We start from the raw sequence: 23,833 nt of genomic DNA on the forward strand, positions 1-23,833 counted from the left end.
CTGCGAGCTGACTGGGCAGCTCGATCCCCGACATAGTCAGTGAAGTGGCAAAACATGAAAGATACGCTATAACTCGATACAAACACGAGACATTATCTGTTCCAAACACAACGCTACAACCCGATAACCAAAATAAGGGGAATACAGGGAACCAAGATACGTAACATCGTTCAAAACCATACCAACCCGAGCACAGAACACCACAAAGAGACGGGTCAAAACCAAGATTGCTACATCCATATTTATGCACTTAATAAATATAAATTTTAAACTATTGAACCGCGATCAAAGATATTAGAAATTTATTTAATAAAAATAAAATTAGATTTATAAGCATGCAGTAAATTTTTAGAAATTAACATATTTGTTAGATGCATAATAGAAATAAGGATGCAAGAGACTAAATATTAGAAATTGATCTTTATAAAAAAAACAAAAACATAAACTTATAGTGCAAAAATTTATCAATTAAATTCTTCACAATTGCTCCCATCACCAATAGTTACAATACTTGATGAACACCAACTCTAATCTGACTTGAATCCACTGAGCGTAAGAGAGAAGATTTAAGAGAGATGTGAATTGCTTCTCATAATTTGTGATACACAATTTTAAAATTTTAAAATTGATTTAGTGTTATTTCCTTTTAAAAGTCATAAATTATGAGAAAACTAGATTATTTTTTTTAATGGTTAGATGACACACTTTTAAATTTTAAAATGGGTTAATATAATTTCCTTTTAAATTTCATAAATCATTTGATAATTCTATTTTTATTATTGAAAAGTGTTACCCAATAGTTTTTTTAAAAAAAAACATTTAATAAAAAATAAAAATTAATCAAGAAATTTAGAATGTGGGTTTGGAAATAAATTAAAATAAAAATAAATTTGATTTTTTTTAAATGTAATTTTGAAAGCTTAATATATAGAATTTTGAAAGGAGTATTATTATAAATTTTGAAAAAGATTTCTATATTAGTTGTAACATAAATAACGTGACCATTTAAACGGCTTTTATAATTTTTAGATTCTATTGAATTATTTATCATATTTGATGACATATAATTTTAACTCTTGAAAAAAAGTTTTTTATATATATATATTTGAAAATTATAAATTATGGAATAATTAGAGTTTTTTTATGATTATAATTAGATTTTAGTGAAATGCTTCCATATTAGTGACACACAAATTTAAATTTTGACATAACTGAGCATACCTTCTTTTTAGAAGTCGTAATTTATGGATTAATTAGAGTTTAATTGTTATGGTTAAATTATAGTAAACCAATAGAATTTTTTTAAAAATAAAAAATAATTAGATTTTGGTTAATTACTTCTATATATTGTGGTACACAAATTTAAATTTTAAAATAATTAAAATTATTTTCTTTTTAAAAATCGTAATTTATGAAATAATTAAAATTTTATTTTAATGATTAAATGAGAATTTAATTAATAAAATGTTTTTTATTATTTAAAAATCATAAAATTTAAGCTAGGTTTGGCTTATCTTTAAAAAATTAAAAATTCAAAAAGTTACTATATTGTTTAAGTCACGTTACCTCTTTACTATAACACTTCAAATTCAATCCATATTTTATAAAAAGTTAAAAATTCAACTTATTTAGGGGTTGTTTGGGATGTCCTAAATAAGTACACTTTTTAAATTTTTATACTAAAAAGTTGAGAAAAAAAATATAGTTGTTTGGATTAACTTTTTGACTTTTTATAAAAAAAATATGTATTAAAATATTGTATAAATTAACGTGTAAAAAAAATTAAAATTAAAAATTATATAATCATGCTTTTTTAAATTTTAATAAATAATAATAATTTTTTAATTTTTTAACTTTTTAAACCCATGTCAAACTTCGCGTTAAAATATTTCAAACAACCTTAACTGGAGAGTTACAGCTCTCACAGCATCTTTCAATTCAGCAATTGGAATTGATTTACTGATCATTATTGTAGTCGCGGGTGAGAGTTAATACTCGCTGGCGGTGGACGCCACGTATCCACATGTAACTGAATTTTTTTGGTAACCGTACAGTACAGTATTTGTCTGCAACTATGGCAGTGGGTTCTGATTGACAGGTGTCCGTCAACGGAGAGAGGTACTTCCGTATCAAGGAGCTTTGCCAGTCCTCGAAGTTACCGGTTATTCCGGTTGATGCCCGTACGTCTCTTCCAATTCTGGTTTTCCCGCTTGTTAACCGGTAAGATTTTTCATTTTCTATTTTGCTGATTTGTTTTTAATGGTTTGTTTTTAACTTCTTTTTGGGGCACGGACGATTGGCCAATAAAACCTTAATAACAAAGATTATAAAAATTATAATTCGGTGAAAATTTGCAAAAATAATTTCAAATTAATGGAGCATTTTATCAACTTTAATAATTAAAGTTATAATTGTTTTTTTCATAAATTTGTAAATATTTTAAAAAGACATCACCTATTTGCATTTTTTTTTTAAAAATAAATGTTATACAAATTACTTAATGTTTATAAATATTTTTGGGTAAATTACACTTTGTCCTCTAAAGTTTCATCCATTTCTCACTTTGGCCCTTTAAGTTTGATTTTTTTTCACTTTGACCTTTTATGTTTACAACCCTTCCCATTTTGGTCCCTCATGTTTGCAATCTTTTCCATTTTAGCCCTTCATATTTGTAATGCTTCTCACTTTAGCCTTTCATATTTGCAATCCTTCTCACTTTACTTCTAAACTAACTTTCATCCAAAAAAATAACAGAATTTGCCACATCACTAAGCCACTGTTTGGGAAGTGGGTTTGGGGATAAAATAGTCACAAAAAATAAAATAGGTTTTTTAATCCCAATAAAACAAAACATCACATCTAATCCATAATCATTACATTCTTTCTCTCACAAAAAAATCAAAAAAAGCTAAAAGCCCTTCCCAAATCACTTTTTAGCTCATGGCTAAAATAGCAAAAAAAACTAAAAAGTCAAAAAGTCAACCCACTTCTCAAACAAAGCCTAACACATCAGCTCCATATGTGATGTAAAAAATTCACTAAAGATGAAAAAAAAAAATAAAAAAATAGGAATTTTTAGTCTTTAGTGATTTTTTTTAAAATTTATTCATAAACATTATTACATTATAGATGCATCTAGATTAGATGTAGCTAAAAAAATAATAACAAATTTAACTAAAAAAAGAAAAAAGTTCACTAAAGACAAAAAAAAAAAAAAAAAAAAAACGATTATAAATTTTTTATTTCAAAATTGACAATATAAGTGTTTAAGTCAGTATATATATATATATATTTTCTTCTTTAGTAAACTTTTTTCTTTTTTTTTTTTAGTTAAATTTGTTTTTATTTGTTTAGCTGCATCTAATCTAGATACATCTATAATGTAATAATGTTTATGAATAAATTTGAAAAAATAGTTCACTAAAAACAAAAACAAAATTTCAATTTTTTTGTTTTCTATTTTTTATTTTTTGCATCTTAAGTGAATTTTTGACATCACACATGGAGCTGATATGTTAGTAATGTGACAGATTATGTTAGTTTTTTTGTATGAAAGTTAGTTTAGGAATAAAGTGAGAAAGATTACAAATATGAAGGGCCAAAATGGGATGGATTGCAAACATGAGGGGCCAAAGTGGGAAAAATTAAACTAAAATGGCCAAAGTGGGAAGGATTGCAAACATGAAGGACCAAAGTGAGAAAAATTAAACTTAAAGGGCCAAAGTGAGAAATGGATAAAACTTTAGGGGGGCGAAGTGTAATTTACCCAATTTTTTTATTAATTAATATGACATATAATAACAAAATTTTATTATTTAAAGCAACATTTATTATAATAGGATAAGAGTTAAATTAATGACAGTCAAATGAGTTGTAATTAAAAAACACAAAATGACAAAAAGAAAGAAAAAATAGAATTTTTTAAACGCCTTTTTTTTTTTTTTTCAAAATATTTTTATAATTTTTTTTAATACATTTACTAATATTATTGACATTCCAAATGTTGTTATCAGCAATTTTTTTTTATATAACATAATAGATGTCATATTTTGTGAGAAAAAAATATTTGTAATATTTATATATTTTCATAATATTACTTCAGAAGTATGTGAAAATTTTCTTAGGTGCCGTTTGGTAACACTTACGTTTTCAGTTTTCTGTTTATATTTATAAAAATTTAAAAAACTCAAACAAAAACTTGTTTGGTAAAATTTTTTATTTATAAATCAGTAGTCTCAGTTTATAAATTTGGCCAAAAAATGAAAACACAAAAAATGTGTTTCCGTTTTGAGTTTTGAGTTTTATTTTTTTTTATCACCCAAAACTAGCCACCACCCGCCACCATTTACCGCCACCGTCTTCCGGCACCACCACCCACCACCCACCCCCCACCACTACTTGCCACCACTACTTGCCACCACCACTCACCACCCACCTGCCACCACCAGCCACCACCCACCTGCCACCCACTCACCACCACCACCCACCCCTTGCTGCCGTCACCACCACCACCACCACCACCACCTACCCGCCACTACCACCTGCCACCACCACCCACTGGCTACCACCTACCACCCGCCACCGTCACCTACCCACCCACTACCACCACCACCACATACCACCACCACACACACCACCACCACCACCCGCCATCCACCACCCACTTGCCACCACCACCGCCACAACCACCCACTTGCTACCACCTGTCACCGTCACCCACCCACCCACCACCGCCGCCCACCCGCCATCCGCCACCCACCTGCCACCACCACCCGCCACCACCACCATCACCACCCATTCGCTACCACCCACCACCCGCCACCTACCCGCCACCGTCACCCACCCACCTACCACCACCACCCGCCACCTACCCGCCGCCACTACCACCCACCCGCCACCTACCTGCCACCCACTTGCCACCACCACCAACCACCCGTCACCACCACCACCGTCACCACCACCACCACCACCACCATCACCACCACCACCACCACCATCACCACCACCCACTCGCTACCACCCACCACCCGCCACCGTCACCCACCCACCCACCACCCGCCACCGTCACCCACCCACCCACCACCGCCACCCACCCGCTACCACCCCCCTACCACCCGCCATCCGCCACCCACCTGCCACCACCACCAACCTCCCGCCGCCACCACCACCCACTCGCTACCACCCGCCACCGTCACCCACCCACCCGCCACCACCACCACCCACCCGCCACCACCCACCGCCACTAGCTACCTACCACCCACTGTCACCACTTTCCACCACCGTTTTCCGCCGTCACTTGCCACCACTTGCCATTTCTCACTCTTTTTTATATTTTAAATTTTTTTTAAACATTTTGTCAATTACCAAACGCGTTTGTAGTTTATATTTTTCTAAAAATAAACAAAAACCAGTTTATAAAACTTTTATAAATATAAACTGAAAACGTAAACGTTACCAAACACACCCTTAACATTCTAATTTATTTTTTCCTCCACAATTTCTTTCCTCCCCCCTTATTCACAGCCCTTCACTGTGATTAACATAATTCTTTCACCAAATTTCAATGTGTTGAAATATTATCTAACTTATTTTTCAAACTCAAATTATTTTATAAAATAATTTTATTTTATTTTTCCCCTCTATGAAAAACTCAAATTATTTTATAAAATAATATTTTCATACCATCATTTTAAACTTAAATTGATCGTTTTTCAAAAACACAATATAAAATTATAGCAAGACCTCACGCAATCTCGAGAATCTCTCTCAATCGTCTTACATTTTGTAAGCTTGTTAATCGATACACTACAGGAAATATAACTTTTAACGACGTTTATTTAACGACGTTTTATTAAACGCCACATTTTATAACATTTAACGACGTTTTTTAAACGTCGCTTTTTGTTTAAATCAAAACGGCACCGTTTCATTAACCAAAGGCGTTTAAAAACGCCTTCGAATGTCCTATATCTCTCCCTCGGCGAGCGGGTGAATATCAAATATAATAGCCCTAATCTCTCAGTCTCTCACCCTCTCGTTCACTCTCTCGCTCTCCTTCATCTCTCGCCGTAGCCCTAATCGAAGTTCTCTCTCTCTCTATTTCGATTTCGATTTCGATTTCGAAATCTATGTTTGGGTGATTCGTTCTCAATTTCGAAGCTTATTTTGAATCTCAGAATATTTGTTAAAGCCTTTGTAAACCCTTATATGGAATCCTCACGCCTTCAAATCTCGCCTCTCTCTCAACGCTATCTAAACCCTTATCATTCTCACGATGTTGCTCCAGAACGGTGTCATCTTTCAGAGCGATTTTGATTTCGAAGCTCCACAGCCACCACTGGCGACGCAGCGACCACCATCGGCGAGCGATTTCGATTTCGAAGCTCCAGAGCGGTGTCTCTCTCTCTCTCTCTCTAGATCTCTCTTCATCTTTGAGATTCAGAGATTCAGATCGGTCTCAGTGATTTCATCTCAGAGCGATTTCGAAGCTCCAGCGAGGTATCGATTTCTCTCTCTCTCTCTCTCTCTCTCTCTCAAGCCCTTCCTTCCTCTCTCTCTCAATTTCTCAATTTGGTATTTATTTGCTTGGAAACCTGTTCAATTTCTTCTTTTGCTTGCTTTGTCATTCTTCCTTAATATGTTGTTTTTAGCAAATTTGATGTCATTCCTAGATAGTTGGCCCTTGTTTCTGTGTCATTCCTGTAATTGAATGATGAAATTCTAGGAGTTTCATATCTTACAAAGCCATAAGATATGTATCTGGTTCAAAATGCAAAGTTTAGTTTGCTTATCCCTCCATGGCTTCGGGTTAGTTCAAGTGTTCTTTGCGTAGTTTTCGTAGTACTTGGACTCTAGGTATTAAAGGCACTGTTATGCACATTCCCCTAGTGTTAGTGTTCTATTTCATATATGAATTGTAGACTGTTGGTCACTGCTGCATCTACAAATTTTTGGGATGATGCTCTTCAATCTTTTTGTTCTTTTAAGGTTCTAAATTATACATTCTGTTTTTAAGCTTATATTGACTATCTTATGCATTTGATATGCTTTGCAGTCCTGCAATTCTTAGGTATCTTGCTTGTGCATTTCCTGGAGTAGCTGATCACTGGTGAGAATTGTTGCTTCTTTTTTGCAATTAGCATTGAAATGACAATTCTAGTTGGGCCAAATGGTTCTATTGAAATGAGAATTCTAGAAGCTTAAATTTGTTCACTTTAATTTGCACAAATCCCTCCCAGAAATCTGCTGTTGTGTGTACAATATAACATGAGTCTACCATTTGATCAACATATAGGCTATAGTTTGAAAACATCACAATACAAGCTTGTTGTAATACTTTAACTTGAATTGCACATACCCTTCTTTTTTTTTTTTTGGGGGGGGGGGGGGGGGGGGGAAAGTTGGTGGGTTTTGTTAATTGTGTGATATTGAGTGTCTTGTTGTAAGGAGGAATTTTTGGGTTTTGGGTCATAGACCCACCCATGGTTTTGATGGCTGAAACTGTTGTGTTGATACGATTGATACATTCCTACAGTTCAAGCAGCACTGCCTTGCCTTTTAGGAGCTGCTGCTTCTCCTGGAGTTGCTGCTCGTGAAAATCACCCTCAGTGTCTCAAGGAAATTGTAACACTTCATACCAGTGAAAATCTTACCTGATAAATTGAATTAATTGTATCCCATAGGTTTTGCGATTATGGCTTGAGAGGAAAATCTTACCTGAGTCTCTTCTTCGCCAATATATGGATGACATTGGAGTTTCAAATGACGATGCATCTGCTGGATTTTTCCTTCCACGTCCGTCTCGATCGAGACGGACTGTAGATGATCCAATTAGAGATATGGAAGGCATGCTTGTTGATGAATATGGGAGGTCTGATGCTTCTTAATTGCTATTCTTATTTGAATAATTTTTGCTTTTACTTTTTTTTAGTACTTAAATATGATGTTTTGTCACGATGGGAACTGTTAAACATAGTCATTCGTTGTCTATCTATTGTTTCTGTTGGATATCAAGAAAATGAGTTAGTAAAGTAGTAATCATGTTTAATGCTAATCAATTTGTCGCATGCATTCACTTATTCACTTATAGTTATTTTGTCTCATAAAACTTTATATTGTCATTATTCTCAATGTATTCAACAATTCAGTGTATAAAAACTTTAGAAGAAAGTTACTACGTCCATTCACATAACTGAATATGGGAGGTCTCGATTACATTTTTTTCCCCCTTCTTTTTTGTCCACAGTGGTCCTCATTTGAAACAAATGCCTTCCGCTTAATAACTAGTGGCTTAATTGTGCTATGTATTGTTTTGCAGGGAGAGTTCCAACACTACAAAAGGGAAATAGAATGGAAAATATATTTAGTTTTCCATGGTCGAAAGATAGTCCTATTGTTCTTGGTATGCGTCATGTAGATAGCACAACCTGCTGCAGCTCTACATTTATAGATCCCTTGATTTTAAACTGAATTTTGTTATGACTATTGAGCAGGACCGAGATTTAAGGATGCATTCCAAGACCCAAATTCATACCTTGCCATAGAGCCCATCTTTGAGGTATTGTGTCCTTTTTAGGGGAGATATCTCACAAGCTGGGAACTCACTCTCTGTTTCTCTCATGTGCGTTCTTTTCAATTACCTTCCCTCTTCTCACACATGATTTCAAGTTCTTCTCTTTATATATATTTCTTTGACTTTTACAGAAAGAGAGGTAAGATGGTCTCAGCTTTATATGAATCTTGTAAGATGGTCTCAGCTTTATATAGGCCTTGCAAGAGCAAAGTTACAGAACAGGTAGGATGAATTTTTATAACTTGATTTTTTTTTTTCATATTTAATCAATATTGACTCTCGTTAGCTAAAATGTGTAAGTTTGCCCTGTAATTTTGCTTAATGAATGAAGATTAGTTATGAATTATATAAAAACAAACATGTTTTATTGTCAAGTATTTTCAGTTTTAAATTATCCAGTCAAGTATTTTCAGCAGGCATTATACTATTATCCTAAATATCAGTATAATGGAATTATTTTAATACTGAAAATACTTGAATTGGTGGTCCATTCATGAATTGGTTGAATACTGAAAATTATTCTAAATACTGAAAATTGGTTGTCCATTCATGAAAATAATACTAAAAATATTTTCAGTATGGACAACTAATTATAAATACTGAAAATTGAATTATCCTAAATACACCAGTTTCGAATTGGTTGTTCATTCATGAAAATACACCAGTTTTAAATTATCCTGTTTTAAATACACCAGTTTTAAATTATCTTGAACATTATCCACCTTGACAGTTACTTTGGTAGCTTTGGAGTTAGTGGTGCTATACCTTCAATGTTTGCTGCTCTACGAAATCTGCAGACAGTGTAAGAGCTTTTTGAACTATCCTTTTTGCATATCTGAGAAACTAAAAATTGTGTTCAGATTAATTGTTTTTGTTATCAATTTTACTGAGGAAGAATTTTGGGGATCTCTGGTGGGCTTCAGACAATGAACTCACTGGTAGCATACCTGAATTCATTGGGAATTGGTCAAAGCTTAAAAGCTTGTAAGCAATCTTCGATGTTGTGTTCTCTTTATTTTGACAATCACACTCAAATTATAGCCTTACTTTAAAATAGCAATGTGTAGTAACTGAGATGTATAACACTCTTCAGCAATCCACTTCACTGGTAGCATATCAGTTCAGAGCCAGATGCTTCAACCTGAAATTTCAGGTCAAAGATTGTTACAATATAACCATGTGGTTTCATGTCTTGTAGAATTCTGAGGAATAACAATATTTCTGGATCTATCCCATCCAATATTGGAGATTATCAAAGATTGTTACAACTGTAAGTTATTGCTATTAATTTCAGGTCAGCTCCCATATGCTTCAACCTGAAATTTGGCCAGTTCAACCTGAAATTTGTTTTGAATCTTCAACCTGAAAGATTGTTATTTTTTTTTGTTTGTAGGAGATTTCAGGGAAACTCCTTTGGAGGTTCAATACCAACAACATTTACTATGGTCACAAACGTGCAACTTAAATATCAACTCTTCTGTTCTATTTGATTGTGGAAGTCCACCTCTAATGAATCAAACCATATTCACTCATAATTAATAAGTAATTGCTAACATTCTTTTTATAAACTATTAATTTCACTTTCTTTCTGGATGCAGTCTTTGATGTGACGAACTTGTTATCACTTGTGTTTCTCTTTCTCTTTTTATAACTTGTTATGGTGGTGGCAGTAGCCCCATGGCTTTGATATGAAACTAGCATACAAAGTTGTTATTTCTGTACGGAATTCAAAATCCACATTCTTCATGATTCAGGCTTACTTGGTGATGAACATAGTTTTGCACTTCCTAATCTTCAGCGAATGGAAGCTCGGTGTTCATTTCATTCATGGAAAGAGGTAATGAAATGAAAAACTGTTACATTTTCAGATATTAAGTGTGTTTTTATGTGAAAGTTTTTGGTAGGAAAGAAAGTTCAGAAACCAGAATTTGCTTAATCTTTACAACTGTGAATGCAGGATGGAAATATCCTACCTGATGGCTCCAAAATAAAGAAAGGAGATGGCGTAAACTACGTGGCTTATGCCATGGGAAGGATTGCATACTTTTGGGATGCTGAGGAATTCCATCCTTTAAAATTCACTGCATTTCAGGTCAGCAATTGCTTTTCCCTTTCTCGCTCCTTTGACAACATAATGCAATGTTTCTTGATCCCCTAGGAAAGGAATTTGCTTATGGGCAAATGAAAATTTTAGCTTATTTCCTACTCTTCTGCTTCAAATTTGAATTGTGTTCACCCTTCACATTGATAATGGGCTTCATGTGTACACATTTTCGCAGTTATGACTAGAACTTTGCAAGTGTTTGTTGATGGTAGTTTAATTTAGTCTGAATGCAGTTTCACGGAACATGCATAAACCATATCCTTTAATTTGCGTTGTGAATAACTTTAAAATTACTAGGGGCCATATCACAAGTTGTCCCCTTTTAAATTCATTTACAAAATAATCATGACATATCATCTACCCCTTGTTAATTAGATTTTTTGCAAATCTGCAATTATATTTTCAGTCTAGCATTAAACTGTAAGTCTAGTAAAAGAATATGCATTAAACTGTAAGTCTAGTAAAAGATTTTTGTTAACTATATTGAACTTTTTAAATTTCTCTATCTATAGGGGTTTTTGGTAATAAGTCCCTCAATTTCAAACTTTATTGCCAAAAGGACAAGCTAAAAACATTTAATCTAGTGAGATGTTAGTGCTGGTTAGCAAACTGTTAGCTAGCATTTCAATTCAAAACAATAAAGTTCAACTACACCTCCATCTGCTTGTACTTGCTAGTATATGTACAGACATGATAAAGCGTTGATGCTACATCCTCCATACCCTAGAGTAGATAGCATTAGTAATGGTTGATGCCTTTGCAAGTTGTTACACCATTCAGTTTGTTTTGGTTTTCTTCTCAATTTCAATGCTGTTTGCAGGGTGTTTACTGGTTTTTAAAAAAATTGCACCTTGGATGATAGCCCATATGTACGCTTAGGCTGGGCTGTTGAGCTTTTAGTTATCTATCTTTGCTAATATGTTTATCATCTTGTGTGTATAATAGAATGTAAGTTACTATTTTGTGCATGACAAACTTTTCTGTATCTCTTGTACATTTCTCTAATAGATCTGTGACAGTTTTTGAAGTGCTTAGCATAGTCAGAAATCCACAATTCAAAATGTTGGCTCTATTTGGCTTCCTCATGCCCTATAGACAACTTTATTTTAAAAAAAATTTTCACTTTCTTTTCATGATCTTAGTACTGATACATTTTGGCTTGGTGAATTTTAATGCCTGTTGATAAATAGACCACGTTGTTCTTGCAATGGATTCAGTTTCCTCTTGGGATCAATTTATCTAAATCTGAGTCAGGTTGCTAGAGCCACCCAAAATTTTTCACCATCAATGAAGATTGGTGAAGGAGGCTTTGGAACTGTCTACAGGGCCCTGTTACCAGGTGGTCAGGTAGTTGCCATAAAACGAGCAAAGAAGGTAAGCTGCAGTTTTTTCTCATGGCCTAGAATATACTGTTTCTGCCATATTAATTTTGCTCACAAGATAACATTAATTTCCTGCTACATCTCTAAAAGGAGCTGTCACATTGTGGTGAATCATATAATGCCTCAAATCACAGTCTCTTCCCAAGTATTCTGATGACATAGCACCCTGAATGATTCTTTTGTTTATTTGATGTGATATATGGACAACATCATCTATATCTCCCCTCTGATTATTGATGATTGGTTAAAAATAAGAAAAATAGCTCATTTGATTTTAAAGCATACCTTGCTTTAGCTTTGTACAATTCTTTGATTTTAAAGCATCTATCTTCAATTTTTGGTACCTAACAACGGATTCCACCTAAGCAATCACCCACCCCACACACACATTTCTTTTTTATTTCTGTTTTTCTTATTTGTAAATGACAATGAAGACCATTTAGTTTGTAAGAAGTCACATGCCTAATAATTATTGTAGTAAAGGAAAAATCTCTATGACACTCACATGAACACAAAAACATTACGGTGTTCAACAACTTGTCTGTCCATGGAATAGAGGGAGGTCAGAATCCACCATCAACAGTGAATTGTGATTACTTGAAACCATGTTTTGCCTCTCAACTCTCCGATGAAACATGTTTTTAACCACCCAAAAAACAAATTCTCTTAAAAGATTAGTGTACACACAACTGTGTTGGGTAAAAAGTGAAACTTAATTGCAATTTTGGGCTGGCCAGAAGTACTTTACAAGGCTTCCAATTTCTGAAACAGAGTAGATTGTAGAACTTGTAATTCAGCCTACAAAAACTAATATGTGATTATGAATTATGAAGTGGAAGTTTCTATAGTAGCTATGCACCTGATGGGCTTTAGTGAATGCACTATTCCTTTATACCTCCACATTTGCTGATTGTGGGCATGAAATGTATTTACTGTACTCATGGTTGTAAGTAGGCAGGAGAGCAAGGGCGCTCCCCTGTGCTGATTTTGAGCATTAATGAAAGCAATCATCAAAGGAAGCCAGCTATTGTATTTTTGCATAGCACACATAAGTGCAAAGAGTGGTTACGGCCATTGCTTGAGGTACCTATTTTGAGGTTTTCTCAGACCTGCAGTTTTCATCAGATTGACTTTGTTAACACAAGAGATCATCTTATATTTTTCCATTTGTTTTAGGCATATGCTTCCCGTGGATATATAGCTGCTGCCATTGATTCTCGTTACCATGGAGAGCATGCCAGCAGTATGACCACCTATCGAGATGTGTATTGAATACTGATATTTTTATTTAACTTTGCAATATGGGCCTGGTCAAAACAAATAAATAAATAAACAAAAGAAAAAATTTGTTCGTATTCTCTTACTATATGACCTACCACCTTATTCAGGCAAATAGTTTGGTGTTGGGCATGATCAAAAACTAAATCTGAGCAAGTAATATTCCAAAATGAGAGAATTTTGTGTTGCTGCAGTGAGATATGACTCCTATGGATTCTCTCATGTTTCAAATCTGAGAATGAGTTCATAACCCAGGTTGAGAACAACATTGTTGTCCCTAATATGGTTTTGCTACTATCATGCAGGCTCTCGTTTCATCATGGAAACAAGGTGATACAATGCCATTCATATTTGATATGGTAATTTCTTCATTCGTTCTGTTTTGAAACATATAGTTTGACGAGTCTGTAACAATATATATCAAATATTTCAGAATCCAATGTAATTAATGAATAAAAAAACTCAACTGAAAACTTTGCATTCTGTAGGTCTGGGACTTGATAAAACTGGCTGATTATCTTACACAGAGGGAGGATATAGATCCTTCTAAGATAGGAATCACCGGTGAATCGCTTGGAGGTTGGAACTTGGAAGAACAAAATTAAAAAAAAAAAAAACATAAATTTCATTGTTGCTATAACATGCATAGAGTAATTCTTAAATGTAGGAATGCATGCGTGGTTTGCTGCTGCTGTTGACACCTGCTATGCTGTAGCTGTACCAATAATTGGGGTTCATGTTTGTCATATCCAAAGTTGTATGCGATAAGTGAGGATTTCTTAAATCTTTGTATTGGACAATGGTACGGAAGAGTTGACTATTTATGCAATATGGTCTTCGGGCTTTCGATGGGCTATAGACCATGACAAGTGGTACGGTCGGGTTGACAGTATCAAGGCTGTTTTTGAAGGTGAGGCACAGAAAGATGGAATCAATTAATTTCAAACATAAAAAAGATAAGGGAATTAACTATGACTTAGTTTGTAATTCACTTCTACGTGTTTGCTCTGAAATCAGCAACTTTTACTACAAAATTCATTTTTGTGGAGGTTTCTCATATTCAAAATACTTTGATGTTGATATTTGAGCACTTCAAAGTAAATTCCAACCTGTAGTTGTAACCATCCATAAGAAACAGAGTAATCAATGGTTAAACTGTAAGGACCTTTTGTAAATGTTTGCATAACTGACTCTTTATGGGACATGTGTCATTCGAAGTTTTTTAGCTTCTTGAAGCATAGTTCTTGAATTGAATGCATCTATTGTTTTTGTGATACTACTAGTTTTTGGTTTCAGAAACACGGATTGATCTAGGGAAGAGTGCTATTGATAAGGAAGTGGTGGAGCAGGTCAGTTACAGTTCAATTCTATACATCTAAATAAGCTGCAATATTACCATGTATTTTTATGTGTTTATAGTTTATAGATGTATATATAAAATTATATAATATGCTAAATAAAGTGAATCTTATGATTCATGATTCACTATTCTCTCATATGCATATTTGTGAATGGAGGTCACCTTCTACATGTTTCTTTTTTTTTATATTTTAATGTTTTGATGAATTGGTTTGCAGAGGATCCAACGAATAGACCTAAGAGTATTGTTGATGTTAGATGTGGAATTGGAGGCAGTTCTAGATATCTAGCTAGGAAATATGAAGCCCAATGCCAAGGCATCACCCTGAGCCCCATCCAAGCCCAAATGGCTGAAGGTCTTGCTGCTTCCCAAGGATTAGCCAACAAGGTTTGTGTGAGCTTTATTATGCTTTCCACTTTTTAGCTGGTTTTTGAAAATGAGCAAGGGAGGTAATGGAAACCCTTAGTGTACCTATATTTCAGTTGAGTCTATGAGATTATGGTATCTTGCCTACCTCCATGGAGTATATGTTGTCTGCATCATTTAAATTATTCATTTTATGAAATCTCACTTACCTCTTAGAGTTGCTGTTATCTGCATCATTTAAATTATGCTGTTGAAGTTTGGTTGGTGCATGGGTTTGAAAATTCCATTTGGTCCTAGTTAAGAGTATAGTTTATCATCCTTTCACTTCCTTAGAATAGGAGAAGAAAACTATTGCATGGAATAACCAATGCTCAACTGAGCCTCAGGGGAGGTTGATATTTTCAAGTATTGCTGTGGGATATTTCTGATTTCCATGCTACAATTATGACTGAAAATCAACAACCCCCATAAGATTTGTCATAGAAAGCTTTCTTTGAAAGATAATATTTAGTTATCTGAACTGTTGTTATATTGGTGCGGGGGAAAAAATCACTACGACAATTATGATTATTCATTTCATTGCAGGCACACATATAATTGTGATTTATTCGTTCAATTATATTGATTTTAGTTTCTCACTGTTTTTGTTAGACACATTTGATGGAACTCATTGAGCAAATGGTTCCTGTCTCTATTCTATTTTATTTGCTTGACTTTTAGACTATAAATGCTAGCCATGGATGATTTTGTGTGACCAAGGTGAAAGATTTGCAGGTTTCCTTCGAAGTTGCAGATGCTTTAAATCAACCATTTCCTGATGCACAATTTCCTGTCTCTATTCTTTCGTTTCAAGATCTTCTGATAAACTTGAAGATAAGTTCATTACAATGCATGTAGACTCCTTGATTTGAGTTTCATTGCAGATATCTGCATTTTAGTATAATTAACTATACAGAATCTATTACATTGGATATGTCTCGTGTTTATATTTTGCTTTTGGGGTTTTATAAATTTGATTTCCAATCTTCATTCTCTGTTGACTATTTCTTTTTCCTTTTCATGTCAGCTTTCTGATTCGTAATAATGTGCAGAAAATTACAAATTATATGAAGAAGTTGGAGAAGGTGTCAGCGCCACTGTTCACCGGGCTCTCTGCATTCCTTTGTGTTGACTGGGATTTGGGAATGTATCCTGCTCAAAATTGTCTTTGTTGTACATGAACCTATTATGATTAATTGAATACGAATCCCTATTCTGCAGTGTAATGATGTGTAATATGCTTGACTATTCCATTGCATCTACATGTGCAAGCAAATGACTTAACCTATTTTTTCTTTTTCTTTTTTGATTGTGTTTGTTGTTTGATTTTGGTTCAGACACAATCATGTAATGTTTATTTAGTCAATATATTGAAGTAGCTGTAAAATTTTGTTCATATTATTGTTATTTTTCAGCTTTATTTACAGGTATGTTTTTTAGTTAAATATAACAGATTCAGAACAATTTTTTTTTTTTAAAAAAGAGCTATAACAGCGTTTTTCAAAACGCCACTACAGTGCCAACGGACTTTTTTTTAAAATAAAAAAATCTATCGCGGCGTTTTAAAAACGTCGCTAAATATTGGATGACGTCATTTTATCATTATTTATCGCATTTAGCGGCGTTTTTAAAAACGCCGCCTATACTAATTTTACGACGTTTTTAAAGCGTCATAAACTTATAGCGACGGCCGCGTCCTCGACGTTTGGTGATAAGCGTCACTAAAGGAATTAGCGGCGTTTTTCATACATATAGCGGCGTTTTTAAAACGCCGCTAAAAGTCATTTTTCCAGCAGTGATAAAAGGTCCCAAACCCAACCTCACATTCTATACTATTTTCTATATGCACTCTATCGAAATCAAATGGCGTTGGTTTTGACCGTTTCCTTTCAAAAATTGTCAATTACAAAAAAACATTTAGTCAAATTAAAAGAATTTTATTCAAAAAGCTTTGTTTTTTAACAATATTCGGTTGATATTAGCTAAAAGTTTGTAATTACAAAATTTAGCTCTAAACCCACTAGTTCAAAGTCTCTCTCTTAAGAGAATTACAAATTTTGACTTATTAATTTACCATTCAATCTTGCATCCTTGCATATTAACACTCCAATTATTTGAGCAGAAAAATGAAATCTATGATTATTTTTTTCAGCAAATGTCTTTTTATAACTAATGTGTAAGAAAAAAATTTCCATTGCTTAGTTGTTTATTTATTTTTCTTAATAATCAGGTGTTCGGACCAATTTTCGTTGTTTAGTTGCAAACTTAAAACAAATGTGTTAGAGCATCCACACCAAACTCTTCAAATTTTTAGTCAAATTAAAGTTATTTCATTATTTTAGTTAGTTATCTTTTAGCACCTATGGCATCAAATTCTTTATTCTAACTCATTCTTATTAAATATTATTTTCTTATTATGTTTGTTAGTCTTTCTTTTGTTATTAAATTAATAAGTTACCAGCCAAACAATTTTTAAAAAAAAAAAAAAATTTGCCGTTGACCGGCCGGACTTCCGGGCGGACATCCGGTAACAAGTAGCGATAAACAGTGTCTCGCTTGTTATAACGAGTTACTATAGCCATCGTAAATTTTGACAAACTGCAAACGAGTTTGATGGAGTTGATTTTTTGAAAATTTTAGCTAAAAAAATGATTTTGAAAAGCTTGATGAGGATGTTCTTGGTGATTATATTGTTAGTAGTGGTTGTGCGGTGGTGGTAATATTAGTAGTAGTAATCAGTGGTAATAATATTAGTGACAGTGATAGTGGTGGAGTTGGAGGGTGCTGGAGGTGGTAATAGTTTGGTGGTATCTATAGTTTGCAAAACAAAATTATATTTTACCCATAAATTTGTTTTTGGTATTATCTTTTTTGAGTTAAATTTTATTTTGCATCGAAACACCAAACAGACAGCGTGTAAGAATTGGACACATTCATTTTGCGGACAAGTAACTGGCACAACAACATTCCCAAATTATTTGGCATGCTATATAACATTTAAAATTGTTCATGCCAATACTTTTTTTTTTTAAATATTAAATTAATTTCTGTAGGGACATATTTTTGGATAATCTACATAGCCGAGGTTGTTAGTCAAGATGCCACGTGGGCAGACCATAATGCCGAGATATGATGCGATACTAAAGTCCTAAATTACATCAGTCCTAGATTACATCAAACTACCTATTTAGATAGAGATGAGATTCGTTCATCTTAATCTGAATAACGTGAGTTGTGATAGATGTTATCCTTATAAAGGATAGAGTCCCATGAAGAAAGACTTTTAGAGGAAGTTGGACACTGACCACTATAAAAGTGAGACACCCCGTGGGTCTAAGGCGTGTTTTTTATGCTCTGTAGCACTATTGGTTATCTTTGAGAGATAATTACTGACTTGATCGTCGGAGTATTCCCGGGTGGACGAACCACCGCGTATTCCCGAGTGGACGAATCGCCGCTGGATTCTTGTCTTTCTGTAGCAGGTTGTTCGGGCTTAATCTATCCTACGGGCTTAATCTATTCTATGGGCTTAATCTATTTTACCGGTGCTCTCCTACGAGCTTAATTTATTCTACCGGTGCTCTCCTACTGAGTTTCCCTGTTTGGTTGCGTGGTCAAAAATCAACACCCACAATTTCATATGCCTAAAACTAGGCAAAGGGGATGAAATTTTCGTCTAATTATTATTTTTGCAATAATTATTAAATTCTATAGAATTTAAGTATAATTATGTTTAGAAAATTCATGAATTCGTAAAAATCATCCACAAACATGTGGTATGAAGATCCAGATAAGTGATCAGCAATCTCATGAGATCTTACCAGATAAGTAGTGGATACATACAACACACATCCAAATTGGCCATGCACACTTGTCCTTTTTTGAGTTGCTGTGGCCAAAAAGTGATTAATCAAACTCGGTATCATCACAACGAATCTACAATACAATGCATAAAGAAGTTGAAAGAAAAAGTTGCCCATTCCTCCAACTCTTTTTAATTTAATTTAATTTTTTGTTTTCTTGTTTGTAGTCGTTCCCATTATTATGAGAGCCCTAAGCCAACCCCCCTAATCACAAACCAATTTTTTTATTTCTATTTTTTTGGTCAAAAGAAATTAAGACACTTCACATTAGAATTAATTGAAATCTTTTCACAACTGATGTCTTGAATTCAGTTGTAATATGAGAGTTTTTATGAAGCGGATAATACAATTTAAATATATATATATATATATATATATATATATAAATTAAAACCATTGCACTCTACTCTCTTTTGGTCTAACTCTTTATAAATATTTTGATTTTTTTTTTTTAAATGAGATTTGAATACAACTCATGGGAATTTTTGAAAAAAGTAAAATTGATTTGATAGTTTTTCAGAAAACAAAATGGAAATTAGTAAGGGAAGAGAAACTACATTGTTTTGGGAAAATGCCTCGTAGCTCAAATTTTGTGGCTCAAATGGCCAAAACGACGTCGTTTTGGCCATTTTTATGTTGTTCTGTACTCAAAACGACGTCGTTTTGGCCATTTGAGTCATTTTTGAGCCACAAAATTTGAGCTACGTAGCATTGTCGTTTTGTTTGTTGAATGATTAAAGGAATAAAACCCATCGCTAATTTGATCCGGTTATTATATTCTGTTTTGGAACATGTCCAACTAGTGTGTTTGTTTAGTAATGGGGACATTTGCATTTGTCAATTTTTTTATACTAATTTTTCATTTCTTTGGTGATGATTTTAGACAACATTCGTTAGACATCATTTTTTTTGAGTTTTAAACTTTAATGCTATCAATTTATATCCAGGCAACATAAAGCAAAACAAAAGTTCTAAATTGGCAAACTGTGTTGGGGAAGAATTTTAGTGGGGTTTTTTCTCATTTTTTTCACTAAAAGACAAAAATTTTGCAAGATAAAAAAAAAGCACATCCAAACAAAATATCGCATCCAACCTCATAATCATTTCACTTTTTTTCTCACAAACATCACATCCAACCACAAAAAAATCCAACTATCTTTCCAAACACAAATTTTTTTCTTCAATAATATCCTACAACTAAAAAAACCTACATAGAAACCCATTTCTCAAACACCATTTATACATATGCCGCCTGCCAAACACATCCTGCCGGTGTGTGTTCACATCAAATGGGTCTCACTGGCATTCAAAGTCACCACAAATTCACATCTCAAATAATCTTAAACCTCAAATTGTGAATTTAAAATTTTAAACTGCAAATAGAAAATTTATATAGAATTATAAATCAAAGAGTGATTCTCCTTAAAACATTAGTTTATCTCTTTATATTCTTTATATGAGATTTTTTTCCTTTCAATTTACCCATATGCAAAATTACCTATACGAACTAAGGACTAAAATTAAATATTTTTTATTATCTCTTTACACTCATTACTCTTCAATTTCTATTGCTCTTCTTTCCTTTTCAATTTTTCTTCTCAACTACACATCTCTTTTCAAAATGTGAAAATCATAGTATTTTGATCATAGAAGAAAGCAATTGATGAAGAAATGGTAATGAAGAACCATAAAAAAATGAAATGTTGAGTTTTTTTATTTGTTTGGTAGGTTTTTGTTTCGTTTTTTAAGGGAGTTCTTCGAATTTTGTCTGGTATGTCAAAATCGAACGAAATAAAATAATTCGAACAAAAAAATATATCCAGTAACCCACTGCTGAATAAAAGATACATTTTCAATAACCCAAGACCGAACGTTCTTAATTTGTTTAGTTACTCGTTACCGTGCATTTTCAATTTTATTTTTATTTTTTATTTTTTGTTTGGAATGATTATGCTTTTACTCATTATAGCAATGCAAGTACAATCATTCAACTGTTGAACATCTTGCAAGACACTCATTTGCTGGTAGATTATCTGAGGATGAAACATCCTTATTAGTTGACATGTCAAAAAATATGATACGACCAAAAAAGATATCAATTACATTGAAACGAAGAGACGCCGTTAATGCAACAATAATAAAAACAATTTCTAATGCACGTAAAATGACAGGTGACTGAACAAATTTATTTTAGTTCGGCAACATGACATTGGAGTAATCTGTAAATATATAGCGATAGGTGACTGGACAAATTTAGTTTAATTCGGCAACATGATACTGGAGTAATTCAAATTCTAATTTGTATAATAATGTATCACCGAACAGGCACTTCACAAATGGGCTCCAACTAATTTTTTGTTAAGTAAAGTAAAATCATCCAATCGAACGGCAACAAATGGTTGGAAAAAATTAGTTTATCTAGTAACACGGTACTGGAATAATTCAAATTGTTTAGCATTGTATTAGCAAAAACTATTGGTGTAAAGACAAAATTGAAAGGATTTTGAAGAGTTTTTAATTTAGGATTAGCTTTGATAATATAATGGATACAATGAAAATCATTTTTTTTAATAGTATAATAAAATAGAGAGTATAAAGAGGTAAACTAATGGTGTAGTAAAATCACTCTAAATCAAATGATGATATGGCAAATGACCATCTTAAAAATGTAACTCACATTAATAGGCTTTTATTTATAATATAGAACCCAAGGCTGTCGTTTCATTCACAATGAAAACTTTGTAATTTTTTTCTTCATGCACTACTGTTATATTTATGATCCAAAAAAAAAAAAAACATTGTGGATGGTCAAGAATCAAGATCATTGTGGGTGTGGACTGGCAAGTGGGAATTGGGCACCGAGTGGTTTGAACCATCACATGGGGAAACTTTTCATTTGGTGACATTTTAAATTTTGCAAATTATCATAATTTCTTTCGGCTGTGTTTGGTTGAGGGATTTGGGGAGGAATTTGAAAAGGGAAAGAGAAAAGGTGTGTGAAACTAAGTGAAATATAGACATATTTTATTCACATTTCACTTATCTTTTTCATTTCTCTTTCCAAATCCCTCCTCAAATCGCCCAACCAAACACAGCATTCTAGTGAAGTGAAGGTACTTGTTTACCCTCTCACAACCTCGAAAAATGAAGGTTTTTTTTTCTTTTGTTTCTATCCAATTGGCTAATGATGGATATTTGGTTAATCAATAATGATATATTTTCGCTGTGAATAAAAAAAAAAAAACCTTTTAGTGCATTATACTTTCATTATTGCGGGTCTAAAAAATGTAAGATGATGAATACAATATGTTAATCTTTACTAATTAAATAGTTAAACTCGGACTTGGGGTTCAACTGTTCAACTCTGCCATTTGACCCCATCTCTCCTTAAATTCTCAGCTAGGTTTCCTCAAATTTTTAGTTTCTTTTCACAATCTCTGACTTTCCAAATTTATTAGCACATGAGACTTTGGTTCACCCCCTGCGACCAACTACCCCCTAACTTAAGGTTGTTTTAAATTAAATTAAATCATAAATTGGTCCAATTTTCACACCACCCTTTGCAAACTCCCGCAACACACTCACATGGCTGGCTCACCGCTAATCAAGGAAGACCTATATCTATATTATATTACTATAACTTATATAGAGAGAGAGAATAAACAAAAACTTGCTTTGTTAATGGAGTGATTTAAGGTTCCTTCCAACGAACTTCTATTACGCAATCGGTTGAACGGTAAATACAACAAGAACAAGAAAAACCGAACTTCTCTTTCTTGTTCAATGAATTCCACTAGAATCCTAAGCATGTGAATTTCATTTTTTTAATGTTTATTCAGGTTTTTCTTTTGTTAAATTTTGATCTTCTCAATATTATTGAAATGGGAGAATTTTCTCCATTGTAGCTTTACGAATGCGTAAAAAAATTGTAAGTAATAAGACTAAATGAATGGGAAAAATTGAAGGGTATCGACGTGTTACAATTGTTAAAATTGAAGGGAAAAATTTTCTCCACATCTATTATTAATTGTTATTCTTTCATTTCATCTTTTCAAACATTAACATAGATATATTGAGTTCTACTGTATAAATCAATCATATTTGATCAATGTGTCATTTGATACCCATTAATTACTCGATAAATGGACTCTCTTTATGTTATTATTGGATTGCGATCGGAAGGTACGAGTACGAACGAGGGAGCATGATGATTTCTAATGTGTTTTAGACACAACAGAGTGTTGTTCCTTGAAGTATGTGCATATCTGATTGTGTTCGTAAGTTATCTGAAGCAATTGATAAGCATGGTCCAAAACAAAATCAATGCATGCACTAAATTTTTTGAACCCCTATTAGTTGCCTCAACTTTTAAACTTGATGATTAAATTGTTGAGCAGATAGAGAGCAAGAAGACACATCATGGGCATTCAGTGCAATTCTAAGCAGCCCTATTGCTCAGCACAAGACTCATAATAATGTGGTCCATTGGTCCACAATTGTAATGGTCTAAATATTTTTGTCTTGCCCTAATCATTTTTTTTTTTTTGATAACTCAGGGTGTCCAGGCTAGCTTACGCGCACCTCGACCAATCCCTGGGGGACCAATCCCACCGTCCACTAGCAGGGGCTCATTTAAAGCCAGAGCAAAGCTCCGTATAGACTGGCCCAACACAAGGATTGATAGCACCTAAGAGATTTTGAACTTGAAAACTAGAGAGGAGCAAACTCCTTAGTCCCAAGCCTACACCACTATGTTGCATTTTGGGCCAATGTTTTTTTATTGTACATTTTAATTTTAATTATTTGGAAGCTATGTGGTCCTTCATCTAGAAGGAAATAGTCTGAATATGTATATATATATATATGTAT

General features: G+C 33.5%; 1 protein-coding gene and 1 long non-coding RNA gene across 18 annotated transcripts; both read left to right on the plus strand.

The window, feature by feature from the left end:
• The first annotated feature begins 5,982 nt into the window (after positions 1–5,982).
• LOC114278294 (putative L-type lectin-domain containing receptor kinase I.4) lies at positions 5,983–15,071 on the plus strand. Of its 17 annotated transcripts, none has more exons than XM_082905371.1 (19): positions 5,983–6,498; positions 7,055–7,108; positions 7,683–7,870; positions 8,318–8,401; positions 8,493–8,557; positions 8,704–8,794; positions 9,303–9,556; positions 9,666–9,842; positions 9,966–10,114; positions 10,327–10,409; positions 10,530–10,664; positions 11,931–12,050; positions 13,013–13,141; positions 13,235–13,321; positions 13,642–13,695; positions 13,825–13,915; positions 14,004–14,246; positions 14,633–14,685; positions 14,914–14,997. In XM_082905371.1, the coding sequence occupies exons 10-17, from the start codon at positions 10,374–10,376 to the stop codon at positions 14,102–14,104; spliced, it is 753 nt and encodes a 250-aa protein (XP_082761497.1). In that variant the 5' UTR covers positions 5,983–6,498; positions 7,055–7,108; positions 7,683–7,870; positions 8,318–8,401; positions 8,493–8,557; positions 8,704–8,794; positions 9,303–9,556; positions 9,666–9,842; positions 9,966–10,114; positions 10,327–10,373; the 3' UTR covers positions 14,105–14,246; positions 14,633–14,685; positions 14,914–14,997. The 17 variants fall into 17 exon arrangements, with proteins under 17 accessions (XP_082761497.1, XP_082761502.1, XP_082761499.1 ...); XM_082905376.1 differs by having other exon boundaries at positions 9,771–9,866; XM_082905373.1 differs by having other exon boundaries at positions 9,771–9,842.
• Positions 15,072–15,089: 18 nt separating this feature from the next.
• On the plus strand, positions 15,090–16,497 carry LOC145807368 (uncharacterized). Its single transcript, XR_014350400.1, has 2 exons — positions 15,090–15,453; positions 15,837–16,497. It is a non-coding gene; the product is annotated as an uncharacterized LOC145807368 (long non-coding RNA).
• Positions 16,498–23,833: the final 7,336 nt, after the last annotated feature.

Source organism: Camellia sinensis, chromosome 14 (assembly GCF_055761805.1).
Source record: "Camellia sinensis isolate YWXY chromosome 14, ASM5576180v1, whole genome shotgun sequence".
NCBI classification, from domain to species: Eukaryota; Viridiplantae; Streptophyta; class Magnoliopsida; order Ericales; family Theaceae; genus Camellia; species Camellia sinensis.

Coding starts and splice junctions, on each gene's coding strand:
- LOC114278294 (XM_082905369.1), top strand. CDS start 10,374: ATGGAAGCTCGGTGTTCATTTCATTCATGGAAAGAG. Junction 10,665..11,930: donor TAAAATTCACTGCATTTCAG/GTCAGCAATTGC, acceptor AATCTGAGTCAG/GTTGCTAGAGCCACCCAAAA. Junction 13,142..13,234: donor GGTTACGGCCATTGCTTGAG/GTACCTATTTTG, acceptor CATTTGTTTTAG/GCATATGCTTCCCGTGGATA.